The 12,869-nt window shown below is 36.5% G+C and overlaps 1 protein-coding gene across 2 annotated transcripts; it reads left to right on the forward strand.

Annotated features, from left to right (window-relative positions):
- Nucleotides 1-516: 516 nt before the first annotated feature.
- LOC146312088 (CD63 antigen-like) lies at nt 517-11,672 on the forward strand. 2 transcript variants are annotated; one of them, XM_084741014.1, is made up of 7 exons: nt 517-683; nt 9,079-9,267; nt 9,482-9,556; nt 9,635-9,739; nt 10,598-10,735; nt 10,826-10,909; nt 11,419-11,671. In XM_084741014.1, the coding sequence occupies exons 2-7, from the start codon at nt 9,136-9,138 to the stop codon at nt 11,488-11,490; spliced, it is 606 nt and encodes a 201-aa protein (XP_084597140.1). In that variant the 5' UTR covers nt 517-683; nt 9,079-9,135; the 3' UTR covers nt 11,491-11,671. The 2 variants fall into 2 exon arrangements, with proteins under 2 accessions (XP_084597140.1, XP_084597139.1); XM_084741013.1 differs by lacking the exon at nt 517-683 and adding an exon at nt 6,910-7,320 and having other exon boundaries at nt 11,419-11,672.
- The last annotated feature ends 1,197 nt before the right edge of the window (nt 11,673-12,869 follow it).

Below are 12,869 nucleotides of genomic sequence, written 5' to 3' on the forward strand. Positions count from 1 at the left end.
GTTGAGAAGCTTTATTATTTCAGCTCAAAGACCAGTCTACGATGCCAGACAGGAGTCAGCACGCCTACGTCACAGCCTTTGCTTGCCACCAAGCTTAGGCTGTCCCGACCAAAATCTTGCTCCAGGAAGGGCCCCACTTTCACTTCCCTAGGCAAGGATGCTTCAGCACCTTAGTGGCTGATTTGTAGGGTCTGTCACCCTTCCTCTTGGACCAGTTTGCCTTGGGAGACCCTACCAGGAACTCTTGCTCCTAAAAACACAGCTCCCATGAGCATAAAAAAACCCTTCACTGCACTGATGGTAAGTGATAAGTGTTCGAAAAGAGGGGGAACAGTTAGGAGAAAGGGAGCAGGAAGGGAGGGGAAAACAACCAGGGCTAACTGTCACTCCACTTGTCCAAGGCTGCTCTCCTCCTCCTCCAACACATCACCCAATGTCAGGCCTCTCTGACCCACCAGCATGCAACCGCAAGTCAACCTCCAGGAAGCTGAACTCTACCCAAAATCCACCGAGCCTGCAGGGTCTGCACACAGAAGACTGAATGTCAGAAGCGTTGCTGCATGTGGCAGAAGTAGACAACAGAGCGGAGACACACCCAGACACACCTGTCTTCAATCAGCCCACTAATCACAACCACTGGCTCACAGCCAGACAACCAATGTCACTGTTAAATATGAGATCAAGTAAGTGCTTTCAACATGATGCTGTGTATTTATTTGTTTATGTGAGCGTCAAGGCAATTCTCTACTTGCACAATGTCTGTTTTACGAGCTGCATGGCTGTTTATCATCAACGCTTTATTAATGTTGCCTGCAAACTTAGTGATTCTTCATCCTTAATGGTTGAGTCAGCAGTATTTCTCCGAACTGTTCGTAAACACACCAGAAAGATAACTGATTGCTGAGTGTCATTTCCTGGACATCAAATACCAACATTTCTGGATGGCGAAGTGCTTCGAGCACAGCAAAAATAATGTGGTAAAAAAAAAATGACACCAGCAGTAAGTTGATGACTAAAACTGATGACTGTGTTTCATCCATTCTTGAGAACTGGCAAAAAAAAAAAAAAAAAAAAAAATCAAAATAATGAATACCACCACACTGATTCCATTTTTTTATTTTATTCTTTAATGATTTATATGTATTAAATATATGTAATTTTTGAAATGTTTTGGCTTGCTTCCATTTTTTAAATTCTAAACTTGCTCCGTGTCAGAAAACACCCCTGTCCCATATTTCTGTCAACTCTGTAAGTTTTTATAACATGGTTTAATCAGGTATAGCATACATTGCAATCAGATGTGTTTCACTCATAACATTATCATAACATTATCATAACAACTTTAGCCTTTAGAATTATGGTTTTAAAAAATGTACTGTAAAAATCAGCCCGTTGTTTCACAGCATGACTGAAGAGTAAAAATCAAAAACTTTTTGTTTTGTCCCAGTTTAATTGCATTTACTGGTCATCTGTTTTTGAGCATTTTGATAATCACCTCAGTGCCTAAGATACCATCAGCTACATTAGCTGGCTAGCTAATGTTGTCATCTTCATTTTAACGACATATTCAAATACACAACTTACCAACATTGTCTAAATGATGATGACGATGATGCTAATGTTGCTATGGCTATCTAAGACACTGCACGTGATCAAAAACACAACACACAAAACAAACAGTAAATAATATTAACAATATGTGTCAACTGTGAAAAGTGAAATACCTGTGACGATGGAAAATCACTGAGTTTGTAGGTGAACGCAACATTACTGTAGTGTTGACAAGAACTAAGCAGACATGCAGTTCATAAAATACGTCACACCACATTGTGCAGGTAGAAAAAAACCCTGTGAACCATTGTCATTTGTCTAAATACACCTCAAGCTGATGTATGTACAAGTGATATACGGTTTTAGTATAAACCACAAATGAGTTTGACATGGAAATATGGAATTAGCATTAGATAAGCACTACATTTGTGGCTGATTAAGACAAACACTGAGTGATTCCTGTGCATACTGCTACAGCAATAACAATGGTTGCATAATATCGTTCTAAAAGCGCCCCCTTAAATAAATGAGTCTCTATGTTGTGGCTTTAAATGGACACATTTCACTCAGCTGTATCCAGAGCAAGAATGTAAGGAAGCGGCTACACAGTCTGGTATGCATAGCTAAGTAGTCCCACATGGTAGGAGGCACATAATTTACTTTAGACTACAAACATGCTCCCTTGGCGCTAAAAGCTCAGATGATTGATGGACCAGACCTGTTTACTGACTTGCTCCACTCAATTCTGGGCTCTCCAATGTAAAGAAAAGTCACGAATGTTACTTAACACGCACACATACAAGCACAACAACACTTCCAGTTTTTTTTCTTAATGAAAACAGTTTACACAGATGTGGTTTGAGGAATAAATACAGTAAGACCAGCAGAGAGCAGAACATGCAGAAACAGTGACTTCAAGAAAAAAGGATTTTAAAACTCTTAAGAAAACTATGAACGGTTACAAATTGAAGAACTTTAATTTTATTTCTGTTTAGACTGATAGTTTATCATAAATTTAGATTCTGCACTCTGTGTTGGATAAAAGGGCAGGGAAAATGCAGCATCCAAACAAAATGTGCTCTGCTGTTTTTGTTTGTCCTTTAGCCTCTCGACGGTTTCAAGTCATTTGAGTCTAATAGCCTTGTTTTTACTTAATCTGCTCCTCATTTTGTTGACATTTTCACTATTTAATCTTTATCTGATCAGTTATTAGGTAGCCTACTGCTGATGTTATTCTACCAAGCTAACATTTTACTGGTTTTATTATTCCCATAAAGACTAGAGTTTATCACTGCTTTATTTATGCACTAGGTTAAGTTTAAAATTTGGATTAAAATTATAAGTAACTTGCTCTTCTCGGGTTTAGGGGAAAAGATCGTGGTTTGGGTTAAAATCTGGGCTAGAATTATGAATATAATTATTTATAAAATAGCAGGAAACACAGAAAACTTGGTTACATTTAGGGGAAAATCATTCAAATTTCAGTTAAGATTATTATGTATAAAATAGCGATGAAGGGTAACTTTGGTGGTTTTTGTGTGTTTGTGTGTGTATGTATGTGTGTGTGTGTGTGTGTGTGTGTGTGTGTGTGTGTGTGTGTGTTTTGCTCATGTTTCTTTCTTTTTTCCAAAAAATCTAAAAAATTATTCCTTCTTATGGCTGTGTCTGGTCTTAACAAAATTTTGCCCAAATATGTACATACTGCATTTTGGATTTACATGTACTGCAAAGACTGTTTATACCTGTTTTTCTGTTCTTTACATTCATGTTAACTGATGCGTCTGATCTGATTAGTTTTGGAATAAATAAAAAAATAACAATAAATAAAAGATCATCGTCAAATCACCTCTGAAAAATGTGGATTCATCACTGAGGCTCTTGCACATTCTTTAGAATAATACATACAAGGTAAAAAAAAAGATGCCACAGAGTGTCCTATAAGCTGTAATCCACTCTGTGATGCATCGTTTCCGCTATATAATAATGACATTATTGTACAAGGAGCTTATATCTTAATAATCTGTGGAGCAAACAGCAGAACCCCACCTCTTTCCTAGGCAATTATCCTTATCAGACGGAAGTCATACAAGGTTTTGACCGAGTCTTATGGAATTCAAAACAGGAAAAGCAAAGAGTGGGAAGGACAATGTTCTCTCTCTCTGACTGTGTATTCCAAGTATGGTAATCATTTAACATCCTGTTCCCATGAAGTCCATCAAAGACACGGAGGCTCTGTGTTACCCTGTTCCCACAAACTCCTTCAAACACATGCCTGCCACCACACTGAAGTGATGCAGATGCTCAAATACTGGAAGCATTTGTTCGTTTAAAAAAAAAAAATGGAATGGGGCCCTCCTGTGGTTGCACACCTCACATTGCAGAAATGATCAAAATCTGTCCACCAGCATTGACGCGTACAGAAGACAGTCCACTCAAGTATTCAAATAAACATCCACAATGACAAAACAGCTGTCTTAAGGGCTGTGAGAGGTGACGTAACTTCAGTAGTCCAACATTTTCTTCTTTATCTCCTCAGCTTGTATTTCTTTGCAGGCAAATAAGAACAAGTAGATAAGGCTTCGTGGACAGAGAGTTGGTAATGAACAGATAGAAGGACACAACCACACACTCACGTCAACTTTTGCCAGACAGATGATACTCTGTACTGTGTGTCCTTTTTTGTGCAAAACTTTGCGACTGAGTCTGTTTTGTCCAGATCTTTCCCCTCATACACTGTAAACACTAACATCAAATACTGAGTTCACCTAACTCGGTTTTTATCAGCTTGTTATTAACACTCATTTTAAATAAGTTACTTGCACTTTGAGTTCGAAAAAGCTGCCAAACTCAGTGTGCTTGAGTTCACTTAAACAAACCGAATACTTGGATGTTATGCTTTTTTTCAGTGGTGAAATGTAACTAAGTACATTACTCTTGCACTTAAGTATCCCATAAATTAGAGGCATTTTACATAAGTGAGAATGAAAAATGCCTCTAAAACAAATTGTCTCAAACCATCCAGTCATTGAAAGTAAAAAACAGACTCATCTGGCCTCTGCAGAGCCTGTTAGTCTTTATTCAGATCAGGGCTGCCCAAACTGGGGCGCCTGGACCAAAGATGGCCCACCATAATGTTTGATTCGGCCCACCAGATGTTTCTAGCTTTAATTAAGAATGAATATATAAATTGTTATTTATGCTGTTTTATTTTTGTTAAAGATATTATTAATTTTTGTTTATTAACTGGCCCCTAAAATATGAAAATAAAAGATTTACAAGTGAAAAAAAAAAATATGGAATAAAATAATACAACAGAATACACAAAATATTACTCAAATTTAAAAAAAAAAAAAAAAAATATATATATATATATATATATATATATATATATATATATATATAAAGAAACTCAGATATGTGATATCTGACATTTGCTTCATTTAAATTCTTTATGAAGAAATATACTGACGTTTTATCCATTTTCAGTTATAATTTTACCAGATAAAACTGGCAATTATCGGCTGGTGGAAATCCTACAGCCTTTCATGTATTTCGCTTGCCAAAAATTTCTTCACAAAATAAAAATATCTTCGGGGATGAAGGGTGTTCAGTTCACAATATTACCTTATGTATCAAGTTATCTGGCCAGTACCGTCAACAAAGAGTACAGTGTGTTTATAGATACATAAAGTGTTGATATTAGTGTTGCACACTCAGTTAGTCCAACTTTTGTGCACTCACAATTAACAAATTAAAGTATTCTGGGCTCAAAGTAGACAAGTTAGTCTAAGTATTGTGGACTTAAAATAAACAAGTTATTTTTACTTTAAAAATTACAACTTTACTTCACTTAGTTTTTTTAAGGCAATGAGTTCGCATAATTTTACACCCAATTTATTAGATTTTACAGTGTGTACGTTCAAAGAGCCTGCTGTGAATCAGCTGTATTAATGAGGACAGAGTAAAGAACAGAATTTCCAATGCCGTCTGAAATTAGAAAGCAGCATGGTCCTTCACAGCCTGATGCACTCTGGCTCGAGCTCTAAGAAAGCAGAAAACGGAGGGAAGAGAAGAACACACAGGAGATGGATGCAGGAAAACACATGAATGGGTGGGAAGAGATGTGAGTCTGGCAGGGTGTCACAGGCGTCCCGGCCGCTCACCCTCTACTGTGACGAAGATTACTGTGCCGCAGCCAGAGGCCTCGGTCCTCTTCCAGCCCGTGGTGGCGTTGGGTCAGGTTTCCTGCAGCTGCTCCATATGTTGGTGGAGACGCTCCAGGGGAGAGTTTGGTCCTCAAAAGGATGGAAGAAGCCCTGAAGCTCAAAGTTCCAGCAGTCAGACGGCTTCATGTAAAGCTATGACAGAAAGAAACTGCATTTCTTTCAGAATTCATGTTCTCTTCTTATTTCTCTGTACATTTATCAGATATTTCATAGACAAGATTAGGTGTGATTTACTGGTTACAGAGCAAATCATCTTTTTGAATAGACACTTTCTATGAAGGTATGCATTATAACCACATTCATAAGACATTATAATGCATTTATAAAACTCTTTATACATGGTTGTAATCATGCATGCCAACTTAGAACAAGGTTTATAAAGTATTATAAGTGATGGATATAATATATTAAAATTTCAGCATTCATAATGCCTTATAACTCCATGCCAACGTGACAGTAACAGTGTTTGAAAGAAGAATGTGAGTCCTACATTACACAGCACATTATAACTGTAGCCGGAAGAGGGCTGCTCTAACTTATCATAACAGATTATAATCTATAATAAAGTTGTTACTAACCTTATACAGTGCTGTCACTTTACTTAAAACTCACATAGTAATTCTTAAGTTTATTATTGATGTTTATAAAACATTATTTCATTTCAGAAAATTAGAATTTAAAATTTATTATGACACGTTGGAGCGGCTCACTATGTGTTTTTATAACTGGCAGTTATTCATATTCAGTTTACTCTTTCAAACCCTGTTTCCATGAATGCTAATGCTTATAACACCTGTATAAATCTTATCATTCATGATTATAAACTTATAAAGCCTTATAAATGCATTGTAGTGTCTTATGAAAATGGCATGGGGTGATAAATCATTATGAAGGCTGAACTTGTAATACATCATGTCCACCGCTTATAATACTGTACAAACCTAGTTGTAAGTTGTAATGCATGATTATAAACATTCATAGTTTTTATAAAGCCTTATAAATGTATTAGATCAGCTTATCTGCTTATAATGCATCATGCATTACTGTCATAGAAAGTGTTACAAAATACTTTAATTGTGCAGTAAATCATATTAGCTCATTTGATAAAGTAATGGGGATTTACAGTACCAGCGTGGGTTTATATAAACGTTACGAAGACATGTAGCTGTCAAAGCAAATCATTGGGCTGATATTCACATTATATTCCTACAACAGAGTACAGGATACTATACCCAATGTTCACTTTATCATATTTTATGGCTCATGTTGCTCTTCACTGATGCTGTAATTCAAATAGTCCAACAGCAACTTTGCGTTTTCATGTGATACATCAGTTTAAATTTTATCAGGCTACCTGTTCATTTCCATAAGGTCAGGTGACACACTCACTACTGAGTTACGTTTAGTTGCTCAGCAGGTGTTTCTTCAGTCCGCTGTGTTCTCGTTTATCTTTTGTTACATTACCAACTTGGATTGTCCGCATCAGGTTTTCACAATGTGCAGCATCAAATGCGTGTTTATTTTCTTCAATCTTATTTTCTTGGTGAGTAATGCAAGTAATTTAAAAAATGAAGTGTTTTGGAACAGTGATGACTGAAAACATGGATGATAAAAATAACAACTAGGCTACACAAAGTGGGATTTTTTTAAAGGTATTTATTATCGGTAGAAGAAGCAGTAAAAGTAAAAAAAAACAGTTTTCAGATTTTTAACTAAGCTGCTTTTACAGTACTTTTTTCATATGGAAGCCCATTTTCACCAGTGTAATGAAAAACAGACTCTCTAAGTTATTATCATGACAAACTTTATCAAAATATCTCAAACTAATGACTTAACATTTTGAAATAATGACTTAGTATCAGAAATTAATGGCTTGGTATCTCAAAGTAATGAGAAAATTTCTCCAAATAATGACTTAGAAAAGGTTTCTCATAATTCTGAGTTACTAAGTCAGTATTTTGGGAAGGTTTGAGACATTCTGTCATTATTTTGAGATATTAAGTTATTATTTAGAGATACAAGGTCACTATTTTGAGAAAGTTTCTCATTATAATGACTTAAACAGTCTTTTTTCCCATCATGCTGGCAGAAGCATCATGGTTTTGAATAAGCAAATGAAGTCTACAGTAACTGTAATTCTTCACTTGTCAGATATTGTTCATGTATGCAAGGGAATACGAAAGAAGATGCAGGAGAGTGGAAATAATTTGTGGTATCATTTGAAAGAAAATTAGAGAATTAATTTGTTCCTCCAACCATATCAAACTATTATTCATATTAGATGGTCCCAGGGGTCTCAGAGGATGAGCAGAGCAGAGAAACAGGAACAAATATGGAAGTTAATCAGCCCGACTCATGGCCGGATGGACCAGCCCATCCATGTCCAAAAATAAAATAAATTATTAGAAAAATCCTGATTATTATATGGTGTAGACACAAAAAAAGGGCACAGAATGTATAACCCAGGGTCATCTAATATTTATTCTATGAAAAGACTTAATGAAAAATATTTTATAACTCCTTATAATTTAATTTAAAGCAAAATTACAGGTTTATTTTGCAAAACTGTCCATTTAAGAAGGTTAAAAACTTTTTTTAATGCCAACTTAATGCACAAAACTGTCAAATGTGATTACAGATACAGAATTTTAGATTCATGATCAGAACTTCATTGATCCTCAGGAGGAAGTTGTGTCATGTTACAGTTACTCCCATCCAAGAGTAGCACTCTAAAATAGAGAATTATAAGAAAATAAAAGAATTTAGAAATTTAAAATGTGTGCATAATGCTATAATATATAACAACAATATACAGTATATATAGGCAAAATAAGAGTAAAACAAAATATACACTACAATATATAACAACAGTGTCCATAAACAATAATGCTGAAAAAATTGTGTTGATAAATAAGTGTGTTAAAAAGCAAGGATATTATAAACAAAGTTCATTTATTGATCTGGTACTGATGGAGTGTTTACCAAAATAATGCACAGAGGAATTACACAGTTGAGTACTTGCACAAACTTACTGAAATGTTAAGTCAGTTGATAAAAATAATAACATTTACAAATGTAATGTAATACTTGATTTCAGTGTTTCTTATTTTGCACACTTTCAGAGATCAGACTTGTCCACCGTCCTCACTTCTGGTTCCCTCCTCACACTGATTTTAGTTCCACACTGCAGCCAGCTGGCAGAAGACTGGCATGAAATCGCCAGCAGAGCTGGGTTCCCTGGGTTCGGCGTTGCTATATGAAGCGCTGCATTAATTTTCCAGTTGTTAAATGTGTTTTTCAGGCATCTGGGGTCGCCCTCATCACTATCGGAGTGCTGCAACACTCGACTTTCTCACAGATGGGCACTTTTACAGGAAGCGGCCTGTCTAAAGTCTCTATAGTCCTCATCGCAGTGGGTGTCACCATCACCCTTGTGTCCCTCTTGGGCCATCTCGGGGCTTTCTTTAACAATTCCTCTATGGTGGCTTGTGTAAGTGACATCATGCTCCTCAATGAGTTTGAAATATTTCCTCATATATTTTTTTGAGAACGTACCTGTTGGACATTCTTGTAAAGATCTGGAGCAGCCAAGAGATGTTTCATCAGATATGCAACTGACAGTTGTTCTCAAGATATGCTGAAAGACTGTGTCAAGGTTTTTTAAGAGATATGGGACATGATCTGTCTGTTTCTTTATGACCCAGTTCATCTGTATCCTGATCGTGATCATCATGATGGAGATATTCACAGGGGCTGCTTTCTACGTTTTCCGCAGCAGGGTGAGACACTGAAATAAGGAAATTATAAGAGACCAAGGTCAGACCACTAACAACAGTTTAACCTTATCGTTTCTGTAGGCTGCCCTCCTACGGATGAACAGTGGCGTCGACTCCAAAGCACGAGAGGTGATTCAGGAGTACAAGGAGGACAACAAACACGCCATCAACAGAATCCAGGAAAAGGTGACATGCAGAGATTTATCTTTTTTATCTTATCTTATAAAGAAAAACTCTGAGTAAATCATGACTGGAGAAGCAGTTTTCACATTTATTTGACAGTTTTAGTTACTTCAAAGATGAAGTTTCTACACAAGGGATAATTATAACAAGCTTTTATAATGCGACACAGTGGTACAGACTAAACCAGTGGTTTCCAACCTTTCTGACTTTTGACGTCCTACTTTCAAATGTCAGTGAGTTCTTAACAGCTCCACAAATTTTTCCCTCGAGACGTCTCTCAAATGGCTGCATTGTAAAAAATGTTCACTTTATTCAATATTCCACCAAAAATTTCATAATTTGAGTAAAAGTCCAAAAACATAGATTAGTGTGTCACACCCTTGTTTTTCCTTTCCTCTCCAATTAATTATAGGAATATATAATTTAAAATGTATAGGAAGCACAGTAGGCATCTATTGTAAACATATGATTGTTTCTATTAAACACATTTAATTAATTTAATTTAATTTTTCACATTTTTCAAATTGGTCTTAAAACAATATTCACATACCCATATGTACACCGAGATAGTTTTGGTTGCTGCAGCTGTTTCTCCTGTCCATACTAGCCATCAAGAGATATTGTTCCTATAATATAAAAGATTAAGGGGCAAGAAGTCTTAATTTTGATTTTTAAAAAAGTATGTAACCTTCAAAGGGGATTTCTTCAAAGCAGTGACAAACAAAAACAGTTTCATTGCACATGTGGGCATGTGTAAACTTGTCCTTTAGTTTCATTGGGTTTTACAGCGGCATCATGAATAGACAGACACACAAGGCGCTTCAGTGCGGTCCTCATGTATTTTAAATCTTCACGCCGCAGCTCAGGTGCTGTGGCGCAGACGGCAGCTCGGACTGGTCCAGCAGCGTGGGCTGGGAGAACCACGATGCCGTGCCAGACTCCTGCTGCCAGGTGAAGAGCGAGGGCTGCGGACAGAACAAGGAGAAAATACATACAAAGGTCTGCTGGGAAAAAATCTCATTTTAAAGTTCACAACCATTTCATCCAATTTCTGTGAACAAATGATACAGAGTGTGTGCTCCTCCTCAGGGTTGTATCTGGGCTATCAAAGTGTTTCTGCTGAAAAACCTGCTGTGGGTCGGTGCTGTCTGCATCGCTCTTGGAATCACAGAGGTAAAGTGTTCTGCAGCATTCAAATGATTTTTTTTCTTGCATATGAGAATGTCATGTTGAAGAGTGTCTTTTGTCTTCTCTCTGCCATTAATTTGTTTAGTTGCTAATTGATCAACAGGTAAACAGAGCTCTAAATTGCATCTGTTGTCCCTGGCAACAAGGTAAAACCTTACCTCTGAATAGCCTGAAAAAACAGAAACGTGTCAATGTATCTTAAGAAAAAAAACATGCATTTCTCTGCATTATTTAGTAATTTATTTAAATAAATTATTTGAATGCATATTCCACAACTTGCATGAGAAAATATTCATGTAAGCAGTGATAAAGCAGACATTTTAAAGGTGAGTATAGAGGATGGCATGAATGATAATAAAGCCTATCTCATCCTGTCTGCCTCGGGAAGTGAAATCCAGGATTAATTAGAAATTACAGACAGAGAAAAGAACCATTTTGACCCATCGCTGAGTTCATTTGCTGCCAGTAACTTATAACCTTTTTGCTCGTTACAGGTTTTTGGAGTGTTAGTCGGGGTGTGCTTGTGTTTGGACATAAAACGAAAAAGCTATGAGAACCTCGGCTGATGTGTCGTCGTCCTCAAGTGCAGATGACTTCCAACATCACATGTTTTTGTCTTTTCATCACATTTAACATATTTGCTTTGCTTTTCTAGTTTATCTCCTCTATACTGTGCTTTGTTAACAAGTTACAAAGTTAACTGACAAATTAATTTTTTGGTCTATTATGGCCAAAAACACGAAAACACCTGCTATAATAGTTGCAAATTAAAATTTCATGTATACTATGCACATCTTCAATAAATGTGTCATACATCCTGGTGAAGTGGTTCATTGTGGTTCGGTGTTCGGACTTTTCATGTGACCCAAGAACTTTTAAAACTATTTTCTCTCAAGCTAAATTGGAATAGGTTTGTGAGATGTTGGTGAAGATATCAACATAGAAAATTCTGCAGTGTTAGTGAGTTAGTGAGTACAAGAGGAACATGCATTTTTCTAAAGGATTCATTTGTTTTATATAAAATTATTTAACTGAAATTTCATGATTATGTAGCTTGGTCTCTCCAATTCATTCGTATCGGTGACATTCTGCTTCAGTTTTTCTCTGTGATCGCCCAATTGTCACAGTAATGCATCAGATCCAAATCTCAGGTGGACACAGTGGAATCACTACATTTTTAGAGGTGGGGAAATGGATGTTAATGTTTTAATAATTGGCCCTATGGGCCACTAAGCCCCTAAATTTGGTAACCAAGGTGCATTTTCGGTGGCCGAATGTTAGCAGACTAGAAAAGTGCACTGAGTAGAGCGTAGATACCCACCAGGCAACAGAGCAGATGATGAAGCACCTATTGCAATACTGAATATTATGATATCACTGTGAGGTTGACCTTTGACCTTTTGGATTCAAGAAAGGCACAGTGAGGAGGGCGCCCACCTGCCAGCAGCAGCCCCAGGAAGCACCTCCGAGCTGTGGCGCCCTTTCCCTGAGTCACAAAGATCACGGTATAAGGATTAAATGTAAAAACACAATGCCTAATAAAATAACATTAAAAGTAAGATAAGTAAAAAAAAAAAAAAAAAAAGGAAAATATTGATAGTGATATTGAAAGTAATAAGGAAGTGAAGATGTAAAATTATCCAATATTTTACATTTTAAAAAGGCTAACATACTAGAGAAAATATGATCTGTATTAATATTATTTTAGGGTATTCAGCATTACCCTAATAACGAATGTAATCACTCAGGTTCAGCTGATTAAGTAGTAAACTACATTTCCCAGAAATCCTCTAAAGGAAATGTCCGCTCTCTAAATTGGTCCGGCTCGTGTCACAAGCACAGAAAGTAACGTGTTCGCCACCGACCCAGAAAATTGACTGAGAAACAACAGGTTTGTCAGCAAAATTGAGACTAAAATCAAAGGTAAAGTGTTTCATTGCGATAT

The sequence above is a fragment of the Lutjanus erythropterus genome, chromosome 17 (genome assembly GCF_056507025.1).
Source record: "Lutjanus erythropterus isolate fLutEry1 chromosome 17, fLutEry1.hap2, whole genome shotgun sequence".
NCBI lineage: Eukaryota > Metazoa > Chordata > Actinopteri > Lutjaniformes > Lutjanidae > Lutjanus > Lutjanus erythropterus.